This window comes from Drosophila albomicans, chromosome 3 (genome assembly GCF_009650485.2).
Source record: "Drosophila albomicans strain 15112-1751.03 chromosome 3, ASM965048v2, whole genome shotgun sequence".
NCBI lineage: Eukaryota > Metazoa > Arthropoda > Insecta > Diptera > Drosophilidae > Drosophila > Drosophila albomicans.
Genome location: NC_047629.2, coordinates 34,594,293 through 34,615,084, shown reverse-complemented (window position 1 = coordinate 34,615,084; position 20,792 = coordinate 34,594,293). Strand labels below are relative to the sequence as shown.

The following is a 20,792-nucleotide window of genomic DNA, read 5'->3' as shown; positions in this document are numbered from 1 at the left end:
GGTATTTTTCTTTTTAAAATATGTTTATGTAGGGTACTTCAGAATTAGAACGGTATAATAATTAATTGTTTAAGAAAAAAATGGTTATTCTAAGGAACTCATTTTTGTTTTTATGTGTGAAGAAAAAGTAAAATGAACGAAAATGGAATGAAGAATAGTAGGTAAAAAAAACATTTTTATTTTATTTTAGGGTATTGATATTAGAATGTTATATTAATTTAATTTATAATGCATATAAATATTATTGTAAGGAGCTTAGCGTTGAAAAAGTAAAATGAACGAAAATGGAAAGCAAGTTTAATGCGTTATTATTCATAAAATTAATACAAACCAAAAACTATTTTTATTTCGTAGGTTGTTTTAATATTCGCACATTATTAATGATAACAATATTATTATTATGAGCTTAGCTCTTTATGTCTTTATGTCTAAAAAAGTAAATGTTTAGGCTTTAAAGTCCAATGCAAGTTTATTACATTCTATCATAAAAATAGCAACTAAAACCCAATGATATAAGGTTCTTAGTTATGAACTGTAAAATAACCTTAGATATTTATAAATTTATGGATATTTCATCTTTACAAAAAAAGTTAAATAATTTTAAAAAATATAAAGTACTTCAATATATAGTATTAATATGGTGTTCATATAACTTAAATACAAGGAAAAGTACGGCTCAGCGAAGTCATGTGCATCTTTTATCGCCAACTTTGGAATTCCTTACAACTTCCCGAACAAAGTTATTGCTTAACCCACATAGTCGGGCACATAACATATAGTACACATGTGATTCGTACATTGAATTAGAAGTTTACCAAAATGCGGCAACAACATAGATTTTACAGCCAAATCATAAACACGAACTCGACTCTGATTAAAATTTCATTTCGCACTTTCGACTGCGATGCCGTGATTGGGTGTTTTGGGTTGTTTGTTGTTGCAAACGCTGGGTGCTGTACTAGGGCAGGTGCCGGGAACAGGTAGCAGCCCCAAAACGAAAAAAAAAAGAAAAACGTAGTGCTGGGTCGTAAAAAGTGCAGCGAGAACCGCAGCGTAACGCGTCCACTGCAATGCAGCTGGTGAAATGTCAGCGCTGCTTCAGGTTTTATGGCCCACACCGCAAATGGCTATGAGAATGAATCTAAACTGAGTGGCTCGGGGTCTGGGTCTGGGCCATGACCAGAGTCAGAGTCAGAGTCAGAGTCATAGCGAGAGTCCGGGTCCGGGTGTGTTTTGGGTCTGAGACTGTGTCTCTGGTCTGGTCTGCTCTGGTCTGGGCTCTAAATTCGGTTAGGGCTAAAACGTAAAAGTTTTATGGCTGGCGCAGGGCGTGCGCGTGGAAGATGCTTTGGGCCAAGTCAAAAGGCAGCGCGTTGTGTTGACGTCAACATCTAGCTAGAGATGGGAGCGTGCGGCACGATAAGTGAAGTTAGTTCACACTGTGCAATGCAAAATAAACTGATTAATTTGTTAGCGTTAAATCAGTTCGTGTCACGACTTGTTACGCTGCCAGCTTCGGTAATACAATTTTGCCTGTAATTAATTTTGCATGCAAGTCAGCAAGTCAAGAGCAGCAGCAACAGCGAGATTGAGACTAAGAGTCACAGACAGTGACTGACGATAGTCGGAAAAATAGTATGAGTACTCGCACTCATACTTTGGCTCAGGTCTCAGCTTTCGGCTTTATTTGGAAGTTAATAAACGAACGTCGCAAACACGGCAGCTGATTTTGAATGCCGCATGACGTTTTAGCCGATTTTGATATGCCAAATGTGTCGCTAAATGATTCTTATTTTCGTTTCTTTCCTCCCCAGGGCACCACCTGACTAACTGACTGACTGGCTGTCTTTATGTTTGTGTGTCGTTCTGTTTGCGTGTGATGCGTACGTTACGCATACGCCGAGTGTGACAAGCGCAGTTTTGTGACTGGCATTAGCTTTTAACTTGACTCTTCGTTGTTGTCGTTTGTTGTATGCAAATTGGCTGGAACAGCAACAACAACAACAACAAGAGCGACGAGGCAGCAAAACTTGTGCCGTGACAGACAGATCGAGAGCTGCGACCGAGGTTCAGGTTTGTAAAGTTTGCATTGCATTTGTCAGCTAGCTCATTAGTGTGCCTGATTGTTGTTGCTGTTACTGTTGCTGCAGCATTATTTATTTGACATTTTTAACACTTGGCTTACAGCTGACAGTTCAGCGCTTTTTCAGCCTTTTGCGCTATTTACACACTTCCAGCCATATTTGCCAACAAGCGCAAATTAGTTAACTGCATTGAGTACATTTTTTTAAATTGTTGCTCTTCTTCTTCGCTTTTGTTGACTTTTGGCATTAGCTGCCTCACTGACTGCCAGACTACGTCGTCTTCTATATATTTGCATATTTGTCTCAGTTCGTGTGCTTGCAAATAATGGTTAACTTAATGCAGATTTAGCATTAGTAAATATAAATATTTCCGTTGCAAGCTAATAGGAAAATATTCGGAGAAATTTCTTCAATCGATCAAACTTCAAAATTATTTGGAATTTTGTTTATAATAAATAATACAGAAGAGAATGATTAAAGTGGAAAGTTGAAAGATATCAATAATTTATTGAGGCCAAAACAACTTGACTTGTTTAATCAATTACTGAGAATTTAGATGACAACTTTTAGTTTGGACTTTTGTCAATAGAATATGAAAATATCGAGTTGGCAATGACATAACTTTATTATGTCTACACTAAATATACGTGGATGTCTTATTAACTTATGACCGTCCACAACAAAATTGCAGTGAATGTAGGCTTTAAAAGGATTTAAGCAGGTGATCGATTCGATCAGGACCCCGAGGGAACAGCATGCATTCCGACTATATCTATAGAGGGTATAGGAAGGCTCGTCGAAACTTCTCGCTAAAAACCTATTTCTTGCTGCTTTTATGGTGGATTTTGGCTGCGGGACAGTGGGTGATGGTGTGTTTGGTGTAAGTGCAATTAATTTATTACCAAATGTCACTGCAACTCCAACTTATGATGTTTCGAATTTAATAGTAAAGAGATTCAAGATGCATTCCGGGATCATTACTACATAAGTCTGGTGGCCTTCTTTTTATCAATTTTTATTTTTGCTCTGTTCCTCTTCATCGAGAGGCTGCGCTACAATGCAGTTCTGTCCATCATAATTTCATTTCTTATTGTGAGTAACTGTCGGGCATTGCAATGTTTGCGATAATGATAAAACACGTTAAAACTTTTAGGTAGAGTTGCAAATTGTTGCCCTCTTCATGCTCGTCTCTCGTTCTTATTGGGGAGAAATGCTCCTGTACTTCGGGATCTGTGTAGTAGCAATATTTATCTTTGTGATCATCGGATTGATTGTACCAAGACAGGTGAGTGGACGGCCCAAAGTGTTGCAAAATACAAGATAATGGACAATTAATGAACTGTTTAATGTTATAGATCGATTGCACGCTCCATATAGCTTTACTTTTTATACTCGCCTTTCTCTTTCTTCTTATCACCGTCTTCTTTCTTATGCATCAACTACTGGTCCCAGAGATGTGGAAAGACATTAAAAAACATGGCTTTTATCTGATTCAGATTCCAATTACAATCACCATACTATTAGTGAGTACTTTCTATTCACACAAACCATTTGTATTTATTTTCAAATGTTAACTTGAAGTTTGTCATGTACCATGCGCAAACAATAAATGGCGGGAGATTCGCGGAGATGCGTCTCCATGATTTTTGTCTTGGATCATTGATTCTTTTCCACGATTTTCTCATTATTTATTGGTTAACATTCTACTGGCAAATGATGTCAGGATATGTCACACCCGATGACTGGACGCATTTATCAACGTTTTGGAATCAAGATAGGAGAGTAATACGACTCGACTTCGATGATTATACTGAGAGCATTTTATCCAATAATAAAGCAGAAGAGAATGTCGTGTTTATTTCTCAACATCAACCAACATCGGATCAACCGAAACTGGGAATAACTCTTGACTTTAGGGAAGACGATGTGGTAAGAACACCAATACCGATGAGTGAACGAAGTTGGAGGCTTAAACGTCTAACAAAAGACATTAGAAAGGCAGATTATAGACAAATAGCTACAGAAGAGGGACCTGGAATCGATTATATCAATTGATTTGAAATATAATTTTTTAAAAATACAATTTACCTTAAAAATTGAATAAAATTGTGATTGTAATTGAGAGGAAATATACTGAAGGCTATACTATTATATTTCATTCAAAATATATCATAGTGTACAAAATTTACCAGATTATCAGCCAAAGCAATTAAGACACATAGTAAGTATGCGCCTGTTATTCGATTTTTTGATTTGATCTGCGTACAAATAAGAAGTGTTGACGAAAAAAAGTACATCTCCATCTTTTATAATCTATGAGATCTTGGACGGGCAGATGGGCATAGCTATATCGTCTCGGCTGTTGGTCTTGGTTTAATTTTGAGATCTTTACATTCATGAAACTAGATTATAATCTTGAATTTGAAGATTGGGCAATCTAGAGTTTTTGTAGAACTTTAATCATGTTTTAAAAATAAACCTTGTTTAAATTTTGCCATTATACAATCTATATTTCAGATTTTATTCTTGATTTTAGAACGTTTTTTCTTTCTGTGGACCTTTCTTGTACACACAAAGATTATAATAGCCTTCTAACATATGAGTAGTCGTTAATGTTAATGATTAATGGTCGGTTAATAAAAACGGGCAAATAACTTTATGCATATATTCGTATAATTTTAAAATTTACAGATACTTTACCGTTAAATGTCAAATTTATATCTAGAAATTATTTAATTCTTGTGAGCTGTTTTGTTGTCTGCTGTAAATGATATTTGTCAAGCACGAAGTTTTGGCAGTTTAGAGTTCCGACTGCCATGAAAGCCAGCTACCAGAAATACCGCATCTACAAGAAAACCCGTCGGAAGTTTGCTTTCCAATCTTATTTGCTATTGTGTGTATGGCTTTTACTGGGTATAACACAATGGTGTCTTGTGTGCATTACGTAAGTTGCATATGTCACAATACTATATTAATTATATATGTATATATATATATATATATATATAAATTGCAGTGATCCCGTAAGAGAAGTATTTTATGACTATTATCAAGTAAGCTTTATCACATTTGTTGTAGCGCTTCTGCTTTTTTCCTTTTATGTATATTTTGAGAAGCTACGATTCAACAATGGTCTTAACTATCTGATCAGCGTATTAATTGTGAGTTGTATTTAATTATTAATCAATTATAAATTTAGCATTGTGTTGTATTTTCAGATTGAGCTGCAAATAATATCGCTTTTCGCATTGGTTGCACGAGTGTATTGGCCCGATCTGATATTCTTTTTTGCAATATGTGTTCTTGTATTGTTTATGGCTATATATATTAGCTCTATACTTCCAAGGCGGGTTAGTTCATCTCTAAATATTAGCAAACCTATGTATACATTCTGATTTCACAGATTGATTTAACCATAGACGTGGCACTGCTTTTCATTTATGGTTTCTTCAGCATGTTGGGTGCAATCTTCTTTATCATGTGTCGCTTTCTGATAACTGAGAAAAAGTTAGGACAATATATATCCAGAGGATCTAAATCTTTTCTCATTTCTGAATTATTAATTTCTTTTATGATTCTCATGGTAAGTTTCTATGCAATTGTTTTTTTTATTAAATCACTCGGATTAAGAGTATCTTCTTTTGATAGTTTGTCATGTATCATGCCCAAACCATTAATGGAAGCCGATTTGCGGAGATGCGACTCAATGATTTCTTGCTGGCATCACTAATTCTCTTCCATGACTTTCTTATCATTTATTGGCTGACATTCTACTGGCAATTCAACAATAAACCCTTGACACCCGACAATATCCTAAGAACTACCACAGCATCAGATGATGAAGAAAAGTATTATGACGAAGGTTATACAGAAAGTCCTGTTGGTACAGAGGATACCAGTGAAGCTGATCTTGTTACAACGGACGATTATATCGATGATACATCTTCCGATGAAACTGACGATATTTTGAGTTCAACATCAGTAATGTCTTCTGATGACGAGTATTATTACAGTAGTGAAACTTCTTCGGCAACAACAGACGATTATGCTGACTATAGTTCTGATGCACCTTCTGATGATGCTAGCGCTGAAGATTATAGTGAGGTTTCTATGGTAACAACAGACGATTCTGAAGCTAATATTACGGGATCGTTTTCTGGTGCTGCAACTTCTAGTGTCGATTCTAGTGAGGCTTCAGTTACAACATTAGTCAATTCGAGTGCTGAAATTACAGGATCGTTTTCTGAAGCTGCAACGTTTTCTAGTATCGAGGCACCTGTGGCAACATCTATCGATTCTAGTGTGGCAATTACGGAATCTTCTGCTGCAACTGCAATATCTTCTGAAGGCGATCCGACTGAGGATTCTGTGACAACAGCAGTCGACTCTAGTGCTGCAATGACGAAATCTTCTGCTGCAACTAAAACGTCATCTGATAATGTTTCTACTCAGGTTACTGTAGCAACAACCGTCGATTCTAGTGCTGCAATAACGGAATCTTCTACTCTAACTGCAATTCCTTCTGATAGCTATTCTACTAAGCCTTCTGTGGTCACAACAGTTGACTCAAGTACTGCAATTGTGGAATCTTCTGAGGCAACTGAAAAGTCTTCTGATGACGATCCCACTGAGGATTCTGTGACAACAGCAGTCGACTCTAGTGCTGCAATTACGGAATATTCTTCTACAACTCCAACGTCCTCTGATGATGTTTCTGGTGATGATGATGTTTCTGGTGATGATGATGTTTCTGGTGATGATGATGTTTCTGTGGCAACAACATTTGACTCTAGTGCTGCAATTACGGAATCTTCTGCTGCAACTGTAATGTCAACTGATGACAATTCTACTGAGACTTCTACCACTACAACAGAAGAAACCACCACAGATTATTATGATGATTATTATGACGATACTATTATCGATGCTGAAACTGAAGTTCCTCCTACTGAAATAACTTTTGGTAATGGGAATAGTGAGGCTACTAAGGCAAGAACTCGAACTAGAAGAACTCGAAGAACTCGAAGAACAAGAAGTACTCGTTCAGGTATTACCATTTCCAGATCTTTTGGTACAGAATAATGTCTTCTAATGACGATATCACAAACCATCATATTCAACATAATTGAAACTGCAGTTTTCAGGCAAAAACTATAAATGGCGGGAAATTCGCGGAGATGCATTCAAATGATTTTTCCTTTGGATCATTGCTTCTTTTCCCCGATTTTTCCATCATTTATTGTCTATATTTCTAGCGTCAACTCATATCTAAATTAAGAAAATATTGAGAGCATTTTATCCACTAATAAACTTGATAAAAAAGGTTGCGTTTATTATTCAACCATCATCAAAACAACTGACAATAACTCTTGATTTTAGGGATGCCAATTCAAATGATCGAAATTGCAGGCTTAATCCAACAAACTGCATAACAAAACAAGTGAGAATGCGAATGTTGAATGTGCTTGACTTTGAGATACCCGCTACCAATTTAGGTAACAATTTTTTAGAAATGCCCATATATCATAATATAGACTTATATTTCGTCTGACCGATGATCTTTAAACAGTGAATCGGTAATTCAAATACCAAAGATCTTTAATTACATACTCGTATATATACTCATATGGTATAGCTTTAAAAGTGGCAGATACTTTCCGTTCAATGTCAAATTTATATGTTTAAATTATTTAGTTCTTGTGAGCTGTTTTGTTGTTTTTGTTGTCTGCTGTAAATGTTTGTTACCAAGGAGTGACATCCATGCTCATTGGCCCTTTGGAGCTTCGGCTACCATGAAAGCCAGCTACCAAAACTATCACATATATAAGAAAGCCCGACGAAAATTTGCTTTTCAATCGTATTTGCTGTTGTGTGTATGGCTTTTACTGGGTATAATACAATGGTGCGTTGTCTGCCTTGCGTAAGTTCCTTATGTCACAATATTGTATTTATAAATAAATATCGAAAAATTTCTGTTCGCAGTGATCCCATAAGAGAAGTATTCTATGATCATTATCAAGTATGCATTATCACATTTGCTGTAGCGCTTCTGTTTTTTTTCTTTTATGTATATTATGAGAAGCTACGATTCAACAATGGTCTTAACTATCTGATCAGCGTATTAATTGTGAGTTGTATTTAAGTTTTAATCTATTATAAATTTAGCATTGTGTTGTATTTTCAGATTGAGCTGCAAATAATATCGCTTTTCGCATTGGTTGCACGAGTATATTGGCCCGATCTGATATTCTTTTTTGCATTATGTGTTCTTGCATTGTTTATGGCTATATTTATTAGCTCTATACTTCCAAGGCGGGTTAGTTAATCTCTAAATATTAGACAAACCTAAGTATACATTTTGAATTCACAGATTGATTTAACCATTGATGTGGCACTGCTTTTCATTTGCGCTTTCTTTAGCATTTTGGGTGCAATCTTTTTTCTGATGTGTCGATTTGTCATAACACAAAAACATTCTGGAACAAAAACTTTTTTCATTTTTGAATCATTAATTTCTTTAATGTTTCTCATGGTGAGTTTCTATTCCCGTTGTTTTCTAAATTATTTGGATAAAGATTTTATTTTTGATAGTTTGTCATGTATCATGCTCAAACCATTAATGGAAGCCGATTTGCGGAGATGCGACTCAATGATTTCTTGCTGGCATCACTAATTCTCTTCCATGACTTTCTTATCATTTACTGGCTAACATTCTACTGGCAATTCCACAATAAACCCTTGACGCCTGATAATATTTTAAGACAAACGACGGATCGTACCAGAACAACAGTTAACGAGGAAAAAACACCTGCAGAGGGTAGTGAAGACGATGTTACAGTAACGGACGACTATTACGATGAAACTGATGAATCCCTATATGAAAATAGCGAAGAAAATACTGTAACATCTGATGTTTATAGCAATGCAGATTCTAGTACCGAAGCAGAAATGTCATCTGATGACGAGTATTATTACAGTAGTGAAACTTCTTCGGCAACAACAGACGATTACGTTGACTATAGTTCTGATGCATCTTATGATGATGCCAGTGTTGAAGAGTCTAGTGAGGTTACTATGGTAACAACAAACAATTCAGGTGCAACAGATACAATATCTTCTCCAGCAACTGCAATGTCTTCTGGTAACGATACCAATAATGTTTCTGCGGAAACAACAGACGACTCCGGTGCTACAATTGCAGGAACTGTTCCAGCAACTGCAATTTCTTCTGATGACGGTTCTATTGAAACTAATTTAACAACAATCGATTCCGATGCTGCAATTTCAGAATCTTTTGCTACAACTACAATGCCTTCCGATTACGATCAGGTTTCTGTTGCAACAAAAGTCGATTCTGAAACTGTAACAACAGAATCTATTGATTCAACTGCAATATTTTCTGAGGACGATGTCAGTTAAGCCATTCCTGTAGACCTTAATTAAAAATGCAGATTGTCATGTGCAAAAATTAAATTCCGGAAATTCCAAGTCCATTATAATGGTTTTTATACTGAGAGCATTTAATTCAATAAAAAACTGAAAAGAAGGCGCGTTCGTTGGTTAACCCATATGGAATCAACTAAATCCAAATACTCTTTGAAATGAGCGAGAACGATTTGGAAACTTGTGCAAAAAATTGTCAAAACTGTCACATGTTTATTAACATTAATCTTTAAGCTTATACAAATAACTACAGAAGACCAATATCGGTAGAGCGATGAGGCAGCTGAAATCCATTATATGTGACATGTATAAAATTAAGCCAATTATAATTTAATTTCTCTCCGTACTCAATAAAATCATAAATAAAATACCCGGTATATTTGTCGGTCTGGATTCCATTGTTCGATTTAAATGTAAGCTTAATTTGCAAACCTATGTTAATGTTAAGTTTGCATGTGATATGCGAAGAAATTGTCGGCCTTACAAAGCAATAACTCAGGATGTTGTGATTTATAAAATATGGCATAGTTTAAAGGTTTCTAGATATTTTTTCTTTCAGTGTCAAATTTATATGTTTAATAGATTTAGTGCTTCCTAGTTTTACTGTTTTTGTAGTCCGCTTTAAGTGCTTGTTGCCAAGGAAGGACTTCCATATTTATTGGCGTTCTGGAGCTCCGGCTACCATGAACGCTAGCTACTGGAACTATCGCAGATATAAGAAAGCCCGTCGGAAGTTTGCTATTAAATCTTATTTCCTATTAAGCGTATGGCTTTTACTGGGTATAATACAATGGTGCATTGTCTGCCTTATGTAAGTTCCTCACAATATAATATCTATAAATGAACATATGTATAGCTCGAAAAATTTACTCTCGCAGTGATCGCATAAGAAAAATATTCTACGACCATTATGTAATAAGCACCATTACATTTGTAGTAGCGCTTTTGCTCTTATATATCTATTTATGTATTGAGAGGCTACGCTTTGTCAAATGTCTTAACGTTCTGATCTGCGTATTAATTGTGAGTTTCACTTTATTATTAATCCCTCAAAAATTGAGAATATTGTTGTATTTTTAGGTTGAGCTGCAAATAATATCCCTTTTCGCATTGGTTGCAGGAGTATATTGGCCCGATCTGATTTCCTTTTTTGCATTATGTGTTCTTGTATTGTTTATGGCTATATTTGTTGGCTCTATACTTCCAAGACGAGTTAGATTTATTTTAAATATTCTTCTGTCAATTTAAGCACTCCGATTTTACAGATTGACTTAACTCAAAATGTGGCAGTGCTTTTCATTTTCGGCTTCTTTTGCGTTTTGGGTGCAATATTCATTCTCATGTGCAGTTTTCTGATACCAGAAAAAAAACCAGGTCACATTCTTTACAAAGAATTTGGAAGTTTTCTCATCTTTGAAATTTTAATTTCCGTGATGATTCTTGTTGTAAGTTTCCATTCCAGTTGTTATACCCGCTACCCATAGGGTTGAAGGGTATTATAACTTTGCGCCGGCAGGAAATGTATGTAACAGGTAGAAGGAGGCATCTCCGACCCTATAAAGTATATATATTTTTTCCGTATGAAACACTGGATCTCAGAGACTATAAGAGATAGAGCTATAATTTTTCGACGGCATTTGTTATGTTTGCACGCAGATCAAGTTTGTTTCAAATTTTTGCCACGCCCACTTCCGCCTCCGCAAATCAAAAAAATCGAATAACAAGCGTAATTTTAAAGCTAGCGAATTTTGGTATATATAATAACTACTAAAGTAGTTATGATTCCTGAAAATTTGGTTGCGATCAGATAAAAATTGTCGAAGTTATTAAAGAAATACTTTTGTATGGGCAAAAACGCCTACTTACTAGGGGTCTTAGTTGCTTTGGCTGACAATCTGGTATATTGTGCCGTGTACTATATCTATCTATCTGTTTGGTATAAACATACCATTTGGTATATTTTTAGTATTTTTTTAGTATTTTCGGTATATTTTGAAAATGATACCGCAATATTTTGCCTTTATTAAAAATGGGTAGCGGGTATCTCACAGTCGAGCACACTCGACTGTAACTTTCTTACTTGTTTTTAAAATGATTCTAATTAAAATTTGCTCTCTTATAGTTTGTCATGTACCATGCACAAACTATTCAAGGAAGCCGATTTGCGGAGATGCGACTCAATGATTTCTTGCTGGCATCGCTAATTCTCTTTCATGACTTTCTTATCATTTATTGGCTGACATTCTACTGGCAATACAAGGAAAAACCCTTCACACCCGACAAAATTTTACGAACAACGGCAGACTCAACCAGAAGAAGAATTCTTGGAAAACATACTGCTGCAATACCCGGTGATGCAGAGAATACTATGCAAACTGTCATTGAAGTAACGGACGATTATTACGATGCTACTATTGTCACATCCAGTAAAGCTAGTGAAGTCGAATCTAGTATTGAAGTATCAAAGTCTACAGATGTCGATTATTACTACGATATTGAAGTATCAAAGTCTACTATTGTCACATCCAGTAAAGCTAGTGAAGTCGAATCTAGTATTGAAGTATCAAAGTCTACAGATGTCGATTATTACTTCGATATTAGGGAAGTCCCTTTAGCAATGACATACGATTCTAGCGATACTATTTTTGGAATAACCGGCGATACTGGCGATGAACCATCAGAATCCTTTGGTGATGAAAGCATAATGTCCAATAATAAACCTGAAGTTAAGGTCCTGTATGCTCCTCAGCACACATCAGAACCACTAACAATAACTTTTGACTTTATGAAGGACGATATTGCAAGAGCATCGAAGTCAATGATTCAAAGAAGCTGGGATCGTATAACAAAAGATGATAGTGACATGTTTATTAACATTAAAAAGCCAACTGATAATCATATATCTACTGAAGAGCTACGTCGCTATAACGTTGAAGAAACTGAAATCGAGTATATGTGACAAGTATTTATTTATGATTTACTTTTAGAATTAAAAAAAGTAATGAATGTAATGATGTTTAAAAAATTACCTTATATTATATATGACAATATGACAAAATTTAAAATATTCCAGATACTTTTCCGTTCAATGTCAAATTTATTTGTTTGTTTTAATTAGTTCTTGTAAGCTGTGTTGTTGTTTTTGTTGTCCGCCGTAAATGTCAGTAAAACGATCATTGGTGCTCCGGAGCTCCGGCTGCCATGAGAGCCAGCTACCGGAACTATCTCATCAATAAGAAAGCCCGTCGCAAGTTTATTTGCAAGTCTTATTTATTTTTATGTCTATGGCTCATATTGGGTATAATACAATGGTGTGTTGTCTGCCTTGTGTAAGTTCCGTATGTCACAATATAATATTTATTTATGTATATCTATAAAGATCGAAAAATATCTGCTCGCAGTGACCCCATAAGAAAAATATTTTATGACCATTATGAAGTATGCTTCGTTACATTTCTTATAGCGCTTATTCTCTTTTTCATCTACGTATTCGTTGAGAAGCTACGCTTAATCGATGGCCTGAGATTTATAATCAGTATATTAATTGTGAGTTGGACTTAATTATTTATCCTCATACCATAATTCTAGCATAATATATTTTTAGGTTGAGCTGCAAATAATATCGCTATTCGCATTGGTTGCACGAGTTTATTGGCCTGATCTCATATTCTTTTTTGGAATTTGTGTCGTTGTATTGTTTATTTTTATATTCATTAGCTCTATACTTCCAAGACGGGTTAGTTTTCTTTTAAATTACACTTTCCTAATAACCCATTTTAATTTCGCAGATTGATTTAACCCAAAATGTGGCAAATCTTTTCATTGGCGCCTTTATTAGCATATTGGCCGCAATCTTTATTCTTCTTCGTTTTCTGTTAGTAGAGAAAAAGTCTGGCTCTTTCATTTCGAACGGATCACTAAGCTTTCTCGCCTTTGAATTATTAATTTCCTATATGATTCTCATGGTAAGTAATATTACAATAGATTTTTAAGTCTTTCGGATTAAGATTTTGTATTTGATAGTTTGTCATGTATCATGCACAAACTATCAAAGGATGCCGATTTGCAGAGATGAGACTGAGTGACTCCTTGCTGGCATCCTTAATACTCTTTCATGACTTTCTTATCATTTACTGGCTAACATTCTACTGGCAATTCCACAATAAACCCTTAACACCCGGGAAACTCATAAGAACCACGACAGAGATAACTTCAACGCCAGATGAGGACAACCCAGAATCTGATTCAGATATGACTTTCGTCGACACTGCAAAACCACATCCCTTGTCAAGCACAGCAACAACAAGTCCCTCGCCAACAACCGTTGCATCTTCTGGAAAAATCACTAGCACTGCAAGAACAACTGCTTTGTCAACAACCGTTGCATCTTCTGGGAAAATCACTAGCTCTGCAAGAACAACTGCTTCGTCAACAACTGTTGCATCTTCTAAAGATACTACTAAAAGAGTTACAAGCACAGCAACAACAACAGTTGCAACATCAACTCCTTCGTCAACAACTGTTGCATCTTCTAAAGATACTACTAAAAGAGTTACAAGCACAGCAAAAACAACAGTTGCAACATCAGCTTTTTTGTCAACAACTCTTGCATCGTATGAAGATAGTAGCACAAAAGTGACAAGCACAGCAATAACCACTCCGTTGTCAACAACCGTAGCATCTTCTGAGAAAGTCACCACCACTGCAACGACAACTCCTTTGTCAACAATTGATGCATCTTCTAAAGATACTACTAAAAAAGTAACAAGCACAGCAACAACAACAGTTGCAACATCAACTCCTTCGTCTACAACTGTTACATCCTCTGATGATACGACCAAAAGAGTCACAAGCATAGCAACAATATCAATGGCAACATCACCTTTGTTGTCAACAACAGTCGCATCTTCTGATAAAGCTTCAAGCAGTGCCACAGCAACTCTTTCATCAACATTTAGCACACCTTCTGATGAAGATGCAAGCACTGCCACAGCAACTCTTTCCTCATCAACTCATGCATCTTCTAAAGATACTAGCACAAAAGTGACAAGCACAGCAATAACAACTCCTTTGCCAACAACCGTAGCATCTTCCGAAAAATTCACCACTACTGCAACGACAACTCCTTTGTCAACAATTGTTGCATCTTCTGAAGATACTACTAAAAGAGTTACAAGCACAGCAACAACAACAGTTGCAACATCAACTCCTTTGTCTTCTGAAAAAGTTACAAGCAAAGCCACAACAATTCCATTGCCAATAACTGTTGAATCTTCTGAAGATACTGTTGCATCTTCGGATAAATATTCAAGCAGTGTCTCAGCAACTCTTTCGTCAACAACTGGTACATCTTCTAATGATACAACCAAAGAAGAGTCTACTTCTGAAACCGTCTTATCTTCTGAAACCGTCTTATCTTCTGATGACTATTACTACGACGAATCTACTGAAGCTTCATTGTCAACAACTGTTGCATCTACTGATGAAGATTCAAGCATTGCCACAACTCTTTCGTCAACAACTGGTACGTCTTCCAATGATACAACCAAAGAAGAGTCTACTTCTGAAACCGTCTTGTCTTCCGACGACTATTATTACGATGAATCTACTGAAGCTTCATTGTCAACAACCGTTGCATCTACTGATGAAGCTTCTAGCACTGCCACAACTCTTTCGTCAATATCTGGTACATCTTCTGATGATACAACCAAAGAAGAGTCTACTTCTGAAACGGTCTTGTCTTCTGATGACTATTACTACGACGAATCTACTGAAGCTTCATTGTCAACAACCGTTGCATCCACTGATGAAGCTTCTAGCACTGCCACAACTCTATTGTCAACATCTGGTACATCTTCTGATGATACAACCGAAGAAGAGTCCACTTCTCAAACCGTCTTGTCTTCCGATGACTATTATTACGACGAATCTACTGATGCTCCATTGTCAACAACTGGCACGTCTTCTGATGAATATTCAAGCACTGCAACAACTTTTTCATCGACAACTGGTACGTCTTCTAATGATACAACTAAAGGAATGTCTACTTCAGAAACCGTCTTGTCATCCGACGACTATTATTACGACGAATCTACTGAAGTTTCATTGTCAACAACTGGTACATCTTCTGATAAAGATTCAAGTAATGCCACAACTCTTTCGTCAACAACTGGTACATCTTCTAATGATACAACCAAAGAAGAGTCTACTTCTGAAACCGTCTTGTCTTCTGATGACTATTACTACGACGAATCAACTGAAGCCTCATTGTCAACAACACTTACATCTTCTGATGAATATTCAAGCAATGCCACAACTCTTTCGTCAACAACTGGTACATCTTCTAATGATACAACCAAAGAAGAGTCTACTTCTGAAACCGTCTTGTCTTCCGACGACTATTATTACGACGAATCTACTGAAGCTTCATTATCATCCACTGTTGCATCTTCTGATGAAGATTCTAGCACTGTTACAACTCTTTCGCCAACAACTGGTACATCTTCTGATGAATATTCAAGCAATGCCACAACTCTTTCGTTAACAACTGGTACATCTTCTAATGATACAACCAAAGAAGAGTCTACTTCTGAAACCGTCTTCTGATGACTATTATTACTACGACGACAATCTACTGAAGCCTCATTGTCAACAACACATGAAGATTCAAGCAATGCCACAACATCTGTCTACAACTGGTACATTCTAATGATACAACAAAGAAGAGTCTACTTCTGAAACCGTCTTGTCATCCGATGACTATTATTTCAACGAATCTACTGAAGCACAACAACTCTTTTGAAGATTCAACAACCACTCAACAACTGGTACATCTTCTAATGATACAACCAAAGAAGAGTCTACTTCTGAAACCGTCTTGTCTTCCGAACAACTACTATTATTACGACAATCAGAAGCTTCATTGTCAACAACTGGTACATCTTCTGATGAAGATTCAAGCAATGCACAACTCTTTCACAACAACTGGTACATCTTCTAATGATCAACACCAAAGAAGAGTCTACTTCTCTGAAACCTACTTCTTGTCTTGTCTTCCGATGACTATTACAACGACGAATCTACTGAAGCTTCATTGTCAACAACTGGTACATCTTCTCCGATGAAGATTCAAGCAATGCCACACAACTCTTTCGTCAACAACTGGTACATCTTCTAATGATACAACCAAAGAAGAGTCTACTTCTGAAACCGTCTTGTCTTCTGATGACTATTATTACGACGAATCTACTGAAGCTTCATTGTCAACAACTGGTACATCTTCTGATGAAGATTCAAGCAATGCCACAACTCTTTCGTCAACAACTGGTACATCTTCTAATGATACAACCAAAGAAGAGTCTACTTCTGAAACCGTCTTGTCTTCCGATGACTATTATTACGACGAATCTACTGAAGCTTCATTGTCAACAACTGGTACATCTTCTGTGAAGCAACACAGCTCCGTTGTCAACAACCTAATGTAGCATCTTCTGATGAAGTCACAAGCACTGCCACGACTGACAGTTCAACAACATACATGAACAAGTAATGCACAACTTTTCGTCAACAACTGGTACATCTTCTAATGATACAACCAAAGAAGAGTCTACTTCTGAAACCGTCTTGTCTTCCGATGACTATTATTACGACGAATCTACTGAAGCTTCATTGTCAACAACTGGTACATCTTCTGATGAAGTTTCAAGCAATGCCACAACTCTTTCGTCAACAACTGGTACATCTTCTAATGATACAACCAAAGAAGAGTCTACTTCTGAAACCGTCTCTTCTTCTGATGACTATTACGACGAATCTACTGAAGCAATCAACTCATTGTCAACAACTGTTACATCTTCTGATGAAGATTCAAGCAATGCACAACTCTTTCACAACTGGTTTCGTTGCAACAACAACTTCTACATCTTCTAATGATACAACCAAAGAAGAGTCTACTTCTGAAACTCTCTTTCTTCAACTGATGAACTATTATTACGACGAATCTACTGAAGCTTCATTGTCAACACTACTGAAGCACATCAACAACTGACAGTCAAGTAAGCAATGCCACAACTCTTTCGTCAACAACTGGTACATCTTCTAATGATACAACCAAAGAAGAGTCTACTTCTGAAACCGTCTTGTCTTCCGATGACTATTATTACGACGAATCTACTGAAGCTTCATTGTCAACAACTGGTACATCTTCTGATGAAGATTCAAGCACTTGTTCCACACAACGCTTTCGTCAACAACTGGTACATCTTCTAATGATACAACCAAAGAAGAGTCTACTTCTGAAACCGTCTTGTCTTCCGATGACTATTATTACGACGAATCTACTGAAGCTTCATTGTCAACAACTGTTGCATCTTCTGATGAAGATTCAAGCAGTGCCACAGCAACTCTTTCGTCAACAACTGGTAAATCTTCTCTGATGATACAACCAAAGAAGAGTCTAGCTCTTCTGAACCGTCTCTTGTCTTCTGATGACTCGTTATTACGACGAACATCTACTGAAGCTTCATTGTCAACAACTGGTACATCTTCTCGATGAAGACAAGCAATGCCACACTCTTTTCGTCAACAACTGGTACATCTCTAATGATACAACCTGATCAACTGAGTCTAACTAACTGCTTCTGAACTGTCAACGACTGACAGTTTTAACATCAACTTCTTTGTCAACAACTGTTACATCTTCTGATGAATTCACTACAACTCTTTTCGTCAACAAAACTGAAACCGTCAACAACTGATGACTTTATTACGAACGAATCATCAAGCTTCATTGTCAACAACAGGTACATCTTCTGATGAAGATTCAAGCAATGCCACAACTCTTTCGTCAACAACTGGTACATCTTCTAATGATACAACCAAAGAAGAGTCTACTTTTGAAACCGTCTCGTCTTCTGATGACTATTATTACGACGAATCTACTGAAGCTTCATTGTCAACAACTGTTGCATCATCCGATGAAGATTCAAGCAATGCACAACTCTTTCGTCAACAACTGGTACATCTTCTCTAATGATACAACCAAAGAAGAGTCTACTTCTGAGCACTCTTTGTCTTCCGATGACTATTTGCGACGACATCTACTGAAGCTTCATTGTCAACAACTGTAACATCTTCTGATGAAGATTCAAGCAATGCCACAACTCTTTCGTCAACAAACTGGTAGCTGGTACATCTTCTGAATGATACACACCAAAGAAGAGTCTACTTTGAAACCGTCTTTCGTCAACTGATGACTCTTATGATACGACGAATCTACTGAAGCTTCATTGTCAACAACAGTGTACATCATCATCTCCGATGAAGATTCAAGCAATGCCACAACTCTTTCGTCAACAACTGGTACATCTTCTAATGATACAACCAAAGAAGAGTCTACTTCTGAAACCGTCTTGTCTTCTGATGACTATTATTACGACGAATCTACTGAAGCTTCATTGTCAACAACAGTTGCATCTTCTGATGAAGATTCTAAGCAACCACAAAGTCTTTCGTCAACAACTGGTACATCTTCTGATGACATTTAACAGTTCAAGAACTCTACTTCTGAAACCGTTGTCTTCTGATGACTACTACAACTCTTTTCAACAACTGGTACACTTCTAATGCAGCAACAACAAGAGTCTACTGAGAGCTCCGTTGTCAACAACCGTAGCATCTTCTGACTGAAAATCAAACAGTTTCACGCACTGCAGTTGCAACATCACAACTCTTTCGTCAACAACTGTTAGATCTCTGATGATACTACAAAGAAGAGTCTACTTCTGCAACAGCAACAACAACTGCAGTGCAACGTCAGCTCCGTTGTCAACAACCGTAGCATCTTCTGAGAAACCAATCACCAGTACTGCAACGACTACAGTTTTGAACATCAACTCCTTTGTCAACAACTATTAGATCCTCTGATGATACTACCAAAAAAATGACGTGCACAGCAACAACAACAGTTGCAACATCAGCTCCGTTGTCAACAACCGTAGCATCTTCTGATGGAGATTCAAGCACTACCACCACACTTTTTTCTTCGTCAACACCAGTTGCTACTTCTGAAGATACTAGCTCAAAAGTTACAAGCGCACCAACAACAACAATTGCAACATCAGCTCCGTTGTCAACAACCGTAGCATCTTCTGAGAAAGTCACCAGTACTGCAACGACTACAGTTTTAACATCAACTCCTTTGTCAACAACTGTTAGATCCTCTGATGATACTACCAAAAAAGTGACGAGCACAGCAACAACAACAGTTGCAACATCATCTCCGTTGTCAACAACCGTAGCATCTTCTGAAGATTCAGATGCAACAACTCTTTCGCAACACTTTCTCGCCAACAGCTATTGCAACTTCTGAAGATACTAGCACAAAACTGACAAGCACTGCAACGACTACAGTTGCAACATCAACTCCTTTGTCAACAACTGTTCTTTCTAATCCTCTGATGATACTACCTGAAAAAGTGACGAGCACGAGCATCTACTGAACAGTTGTCAACAACAGCTTCGTTGATCAACAACAATGCGTAGCATCTTTTCGATGGAACTGATTCAAGCACTACCACCACAACTTTTTGTCTCAACACCTATTGCTACAACTCTGAGATACTAGCTCAAAAGTTACAAGCGCACCAACAACAACAATTGCAACATCAGCTCCTTGTCAACAACTAGCATCTTCTGAGAACAACTCACCAGTACTCTTCTAATGATAAACGACTACAGTTTTAACATCAACTCCTTTGTCAACAACTGTTAGATCCTCTGATGATACTACCAAAAAAGTGACGAGCACAGCAACAACAACAGTTGCAACATCAGCTCCGTTGTCAACAACCGTATCATCTTCTGAAGGAGATTCAAGCACTGCCACTTTCTCGCCAACAGCTATTGCAACTTCTGAAGATACTAGCACAAAACTGACAAGCACTGCAACGACTACAGTTTTAACATCAACTCCTTTGTCAACAACTGTAAGATCCTCTGATGATACTACCAAAAAAGTGACGAGCACAGCAACAACAACAGTTGCAACATCAGCTTCGTTGTCAACAACCGTATTGTCACAAGCAATCTTCTGAAGTTGTCAACAACTGTTGCATCTTCTTCATGAAGATCTCAACTTTTTCGTCAACAACTGGTACATCTTCTGTTGATACAACCAAAGAAGACTCTACTTTTGAAACCGTCTCGTCTTCTGATGACTATTATTACGACGAATCTACTGAAGCTTCATTGTCAACAACTGTTGCA

General features: G+C 36.9%; 5 protein-coding genes across 15 annotated transcripts; all 5 read left to right on the top strand.

Annotated features, from left to right (window-relative positions):
- The first annotated feature begins 1,887 nt into the window (after positions 1-1,887).
- Positions 1,888-12,615, top strand: LOC117568438 (uncharacterized). Of its 8 annotated transcripts, none has more exons than XM_052004545.1 (5): positions 1,888-2,964; positions 3,032-3,176; positions 3,238-3,369; positions 3,440-3,607; positions 11,650-12,608. In XM_052004545.1, exons 1-5 carry the CDS (start codon positions 2,840-2,842, stop codon positions 12,484-12,486), a joined length of 1,407 nt encoding a protein of 468 aa, XP_051860505.1. In that variant the 5' UTR covers positions 1,888-2,839; the 3' UTR covers positions 12,487-12,608. The 8 variants fall into 8 exon arrangements, with proteins under 8 accessions (XP_051860505.1, XP_051860509.1, XP_051860507.1 ...); XM_052004547.1 differs by lacking the exon at positions 11,650-12,608 and adding an exon at positions 3,666-4,213 and having other exon boundaries at positions 2,625-2,964; XM_034249102.2 differs by lacking the exons at positions 1,888-2,964; positions 3,032-3,176; positions 3,238-3,369; positions 3,440-3,607 and adding exons at positions 10,056-10,338; positions 10,406-10,550; positions 10,608-10,739; positions 10,793-10,972 and having other exon boundaries at positions 11,650-12,615.
- Positions 4,760-7,556, top strand: LOC117569994 (uncharacterized). 3 transcript variants are annotated; one of them, XM_034251374.2, is made up of 6 exons: positions 4,760-5,028; positions 5,101-5,245; positions 5,303-5,434; positions 5,488-5,667; positions 5,733-7,131; positions 7,464-7,556. In XM_034251374.2, the coding sequence occupies exons 1-6, from the start codon at positions 4,901-4,903 to the stop codon at positions 7,514-7,516; spliced, it is 2,037 nt and encodes a 678-aa protein (XP_034107265.2). In that variant the 5' UTR covers positions 4,760-4,900; the 3' UTR covers positions 7,517-7,556. The 3 variants fall into 3 exon arrangements, with proteins under 3 accessions (XP_034107265.2, XP_034107267.2, XP_051860504.1); XM_034251376.2 differs by lacking the exon at positions 5,101-5,245 and having other exon boundaries at positions 5,284-5,434; XM_052004544.1 differs by lacking the exon at positions 5,101-5,245 and having other exon boundaries at positions 4,944-5,028.
- On the top strand, positions 7,701-9,897 carry LOC117569995 (uncharacterized). Of its 2 annotated transcripts, none has more exons than XM_034251382.2 (5): positions 7,701-7,986; positions 8,067-8,211; positions 8,269-8,400; positions 8,455-8,616; positions 8,676-9,897. In XM_034251382.2, the coding sequence occupies exons 1-5, from the start codon at positions 7,877-7,879 to the stop codon at positions 9,501-9,503; spliced, it is 1,377 nt and encodes a 458-aa protein (XP_034107273.1). In that variant the 5' UTR covers positions 7,701-7,876; the 3' UTR covers positions 9,504-9,897. The 2 variants fall into 2 exon arrangements, with proteins under 2 accessions (XP_034107273.1, XP_034107272.1); XM_034251381.2 differs by having other exon boundaries at positions 7,701-8,004.
- Positions 12,616-12,683: 68 nt separating the features above from the next.
- LOC117566462 (serine-rich adhesin for platelets-like) lies at positions 12,684-16,133 on the top strand. The gene is made up of 5 exons (XM_034245993.2): positions 12,684-12,856; positions 12,929-13,073; positions 13,132-13,263; positions 13,316-13,492; positions 13,551-16,133. Exons 1-5 carry the CDS (start codon positions 12,729-12,731, stop codon positions 16,131-16,133), a joined length of 3,165 nt encoding a protein of 1,054 aa, XP_034101884.2. The 5' UTR covers positions 12,684-12,728.
- Positions 16,134-16,674: 541 nt separating this feature from the next.
- Positions 16,675-18,655, top strand: LOC117566463 (uncharacterized). The gene is made up of 2 exons (XM_052003565.1): positions 16,675-16,961; positions 18,329-18,655. Exons 1-2 carry the CDS (start codon positions 16,704-16,706, stop codon positions 18,653-18,655), a joined length of 585 nt encoding a protein of 194 aa, XP_051859525.1. The 5' UTR covers positions 16,675-16,703.
- Positions 18,656-20,792: the final 2,137 nt, after the last annotated feature.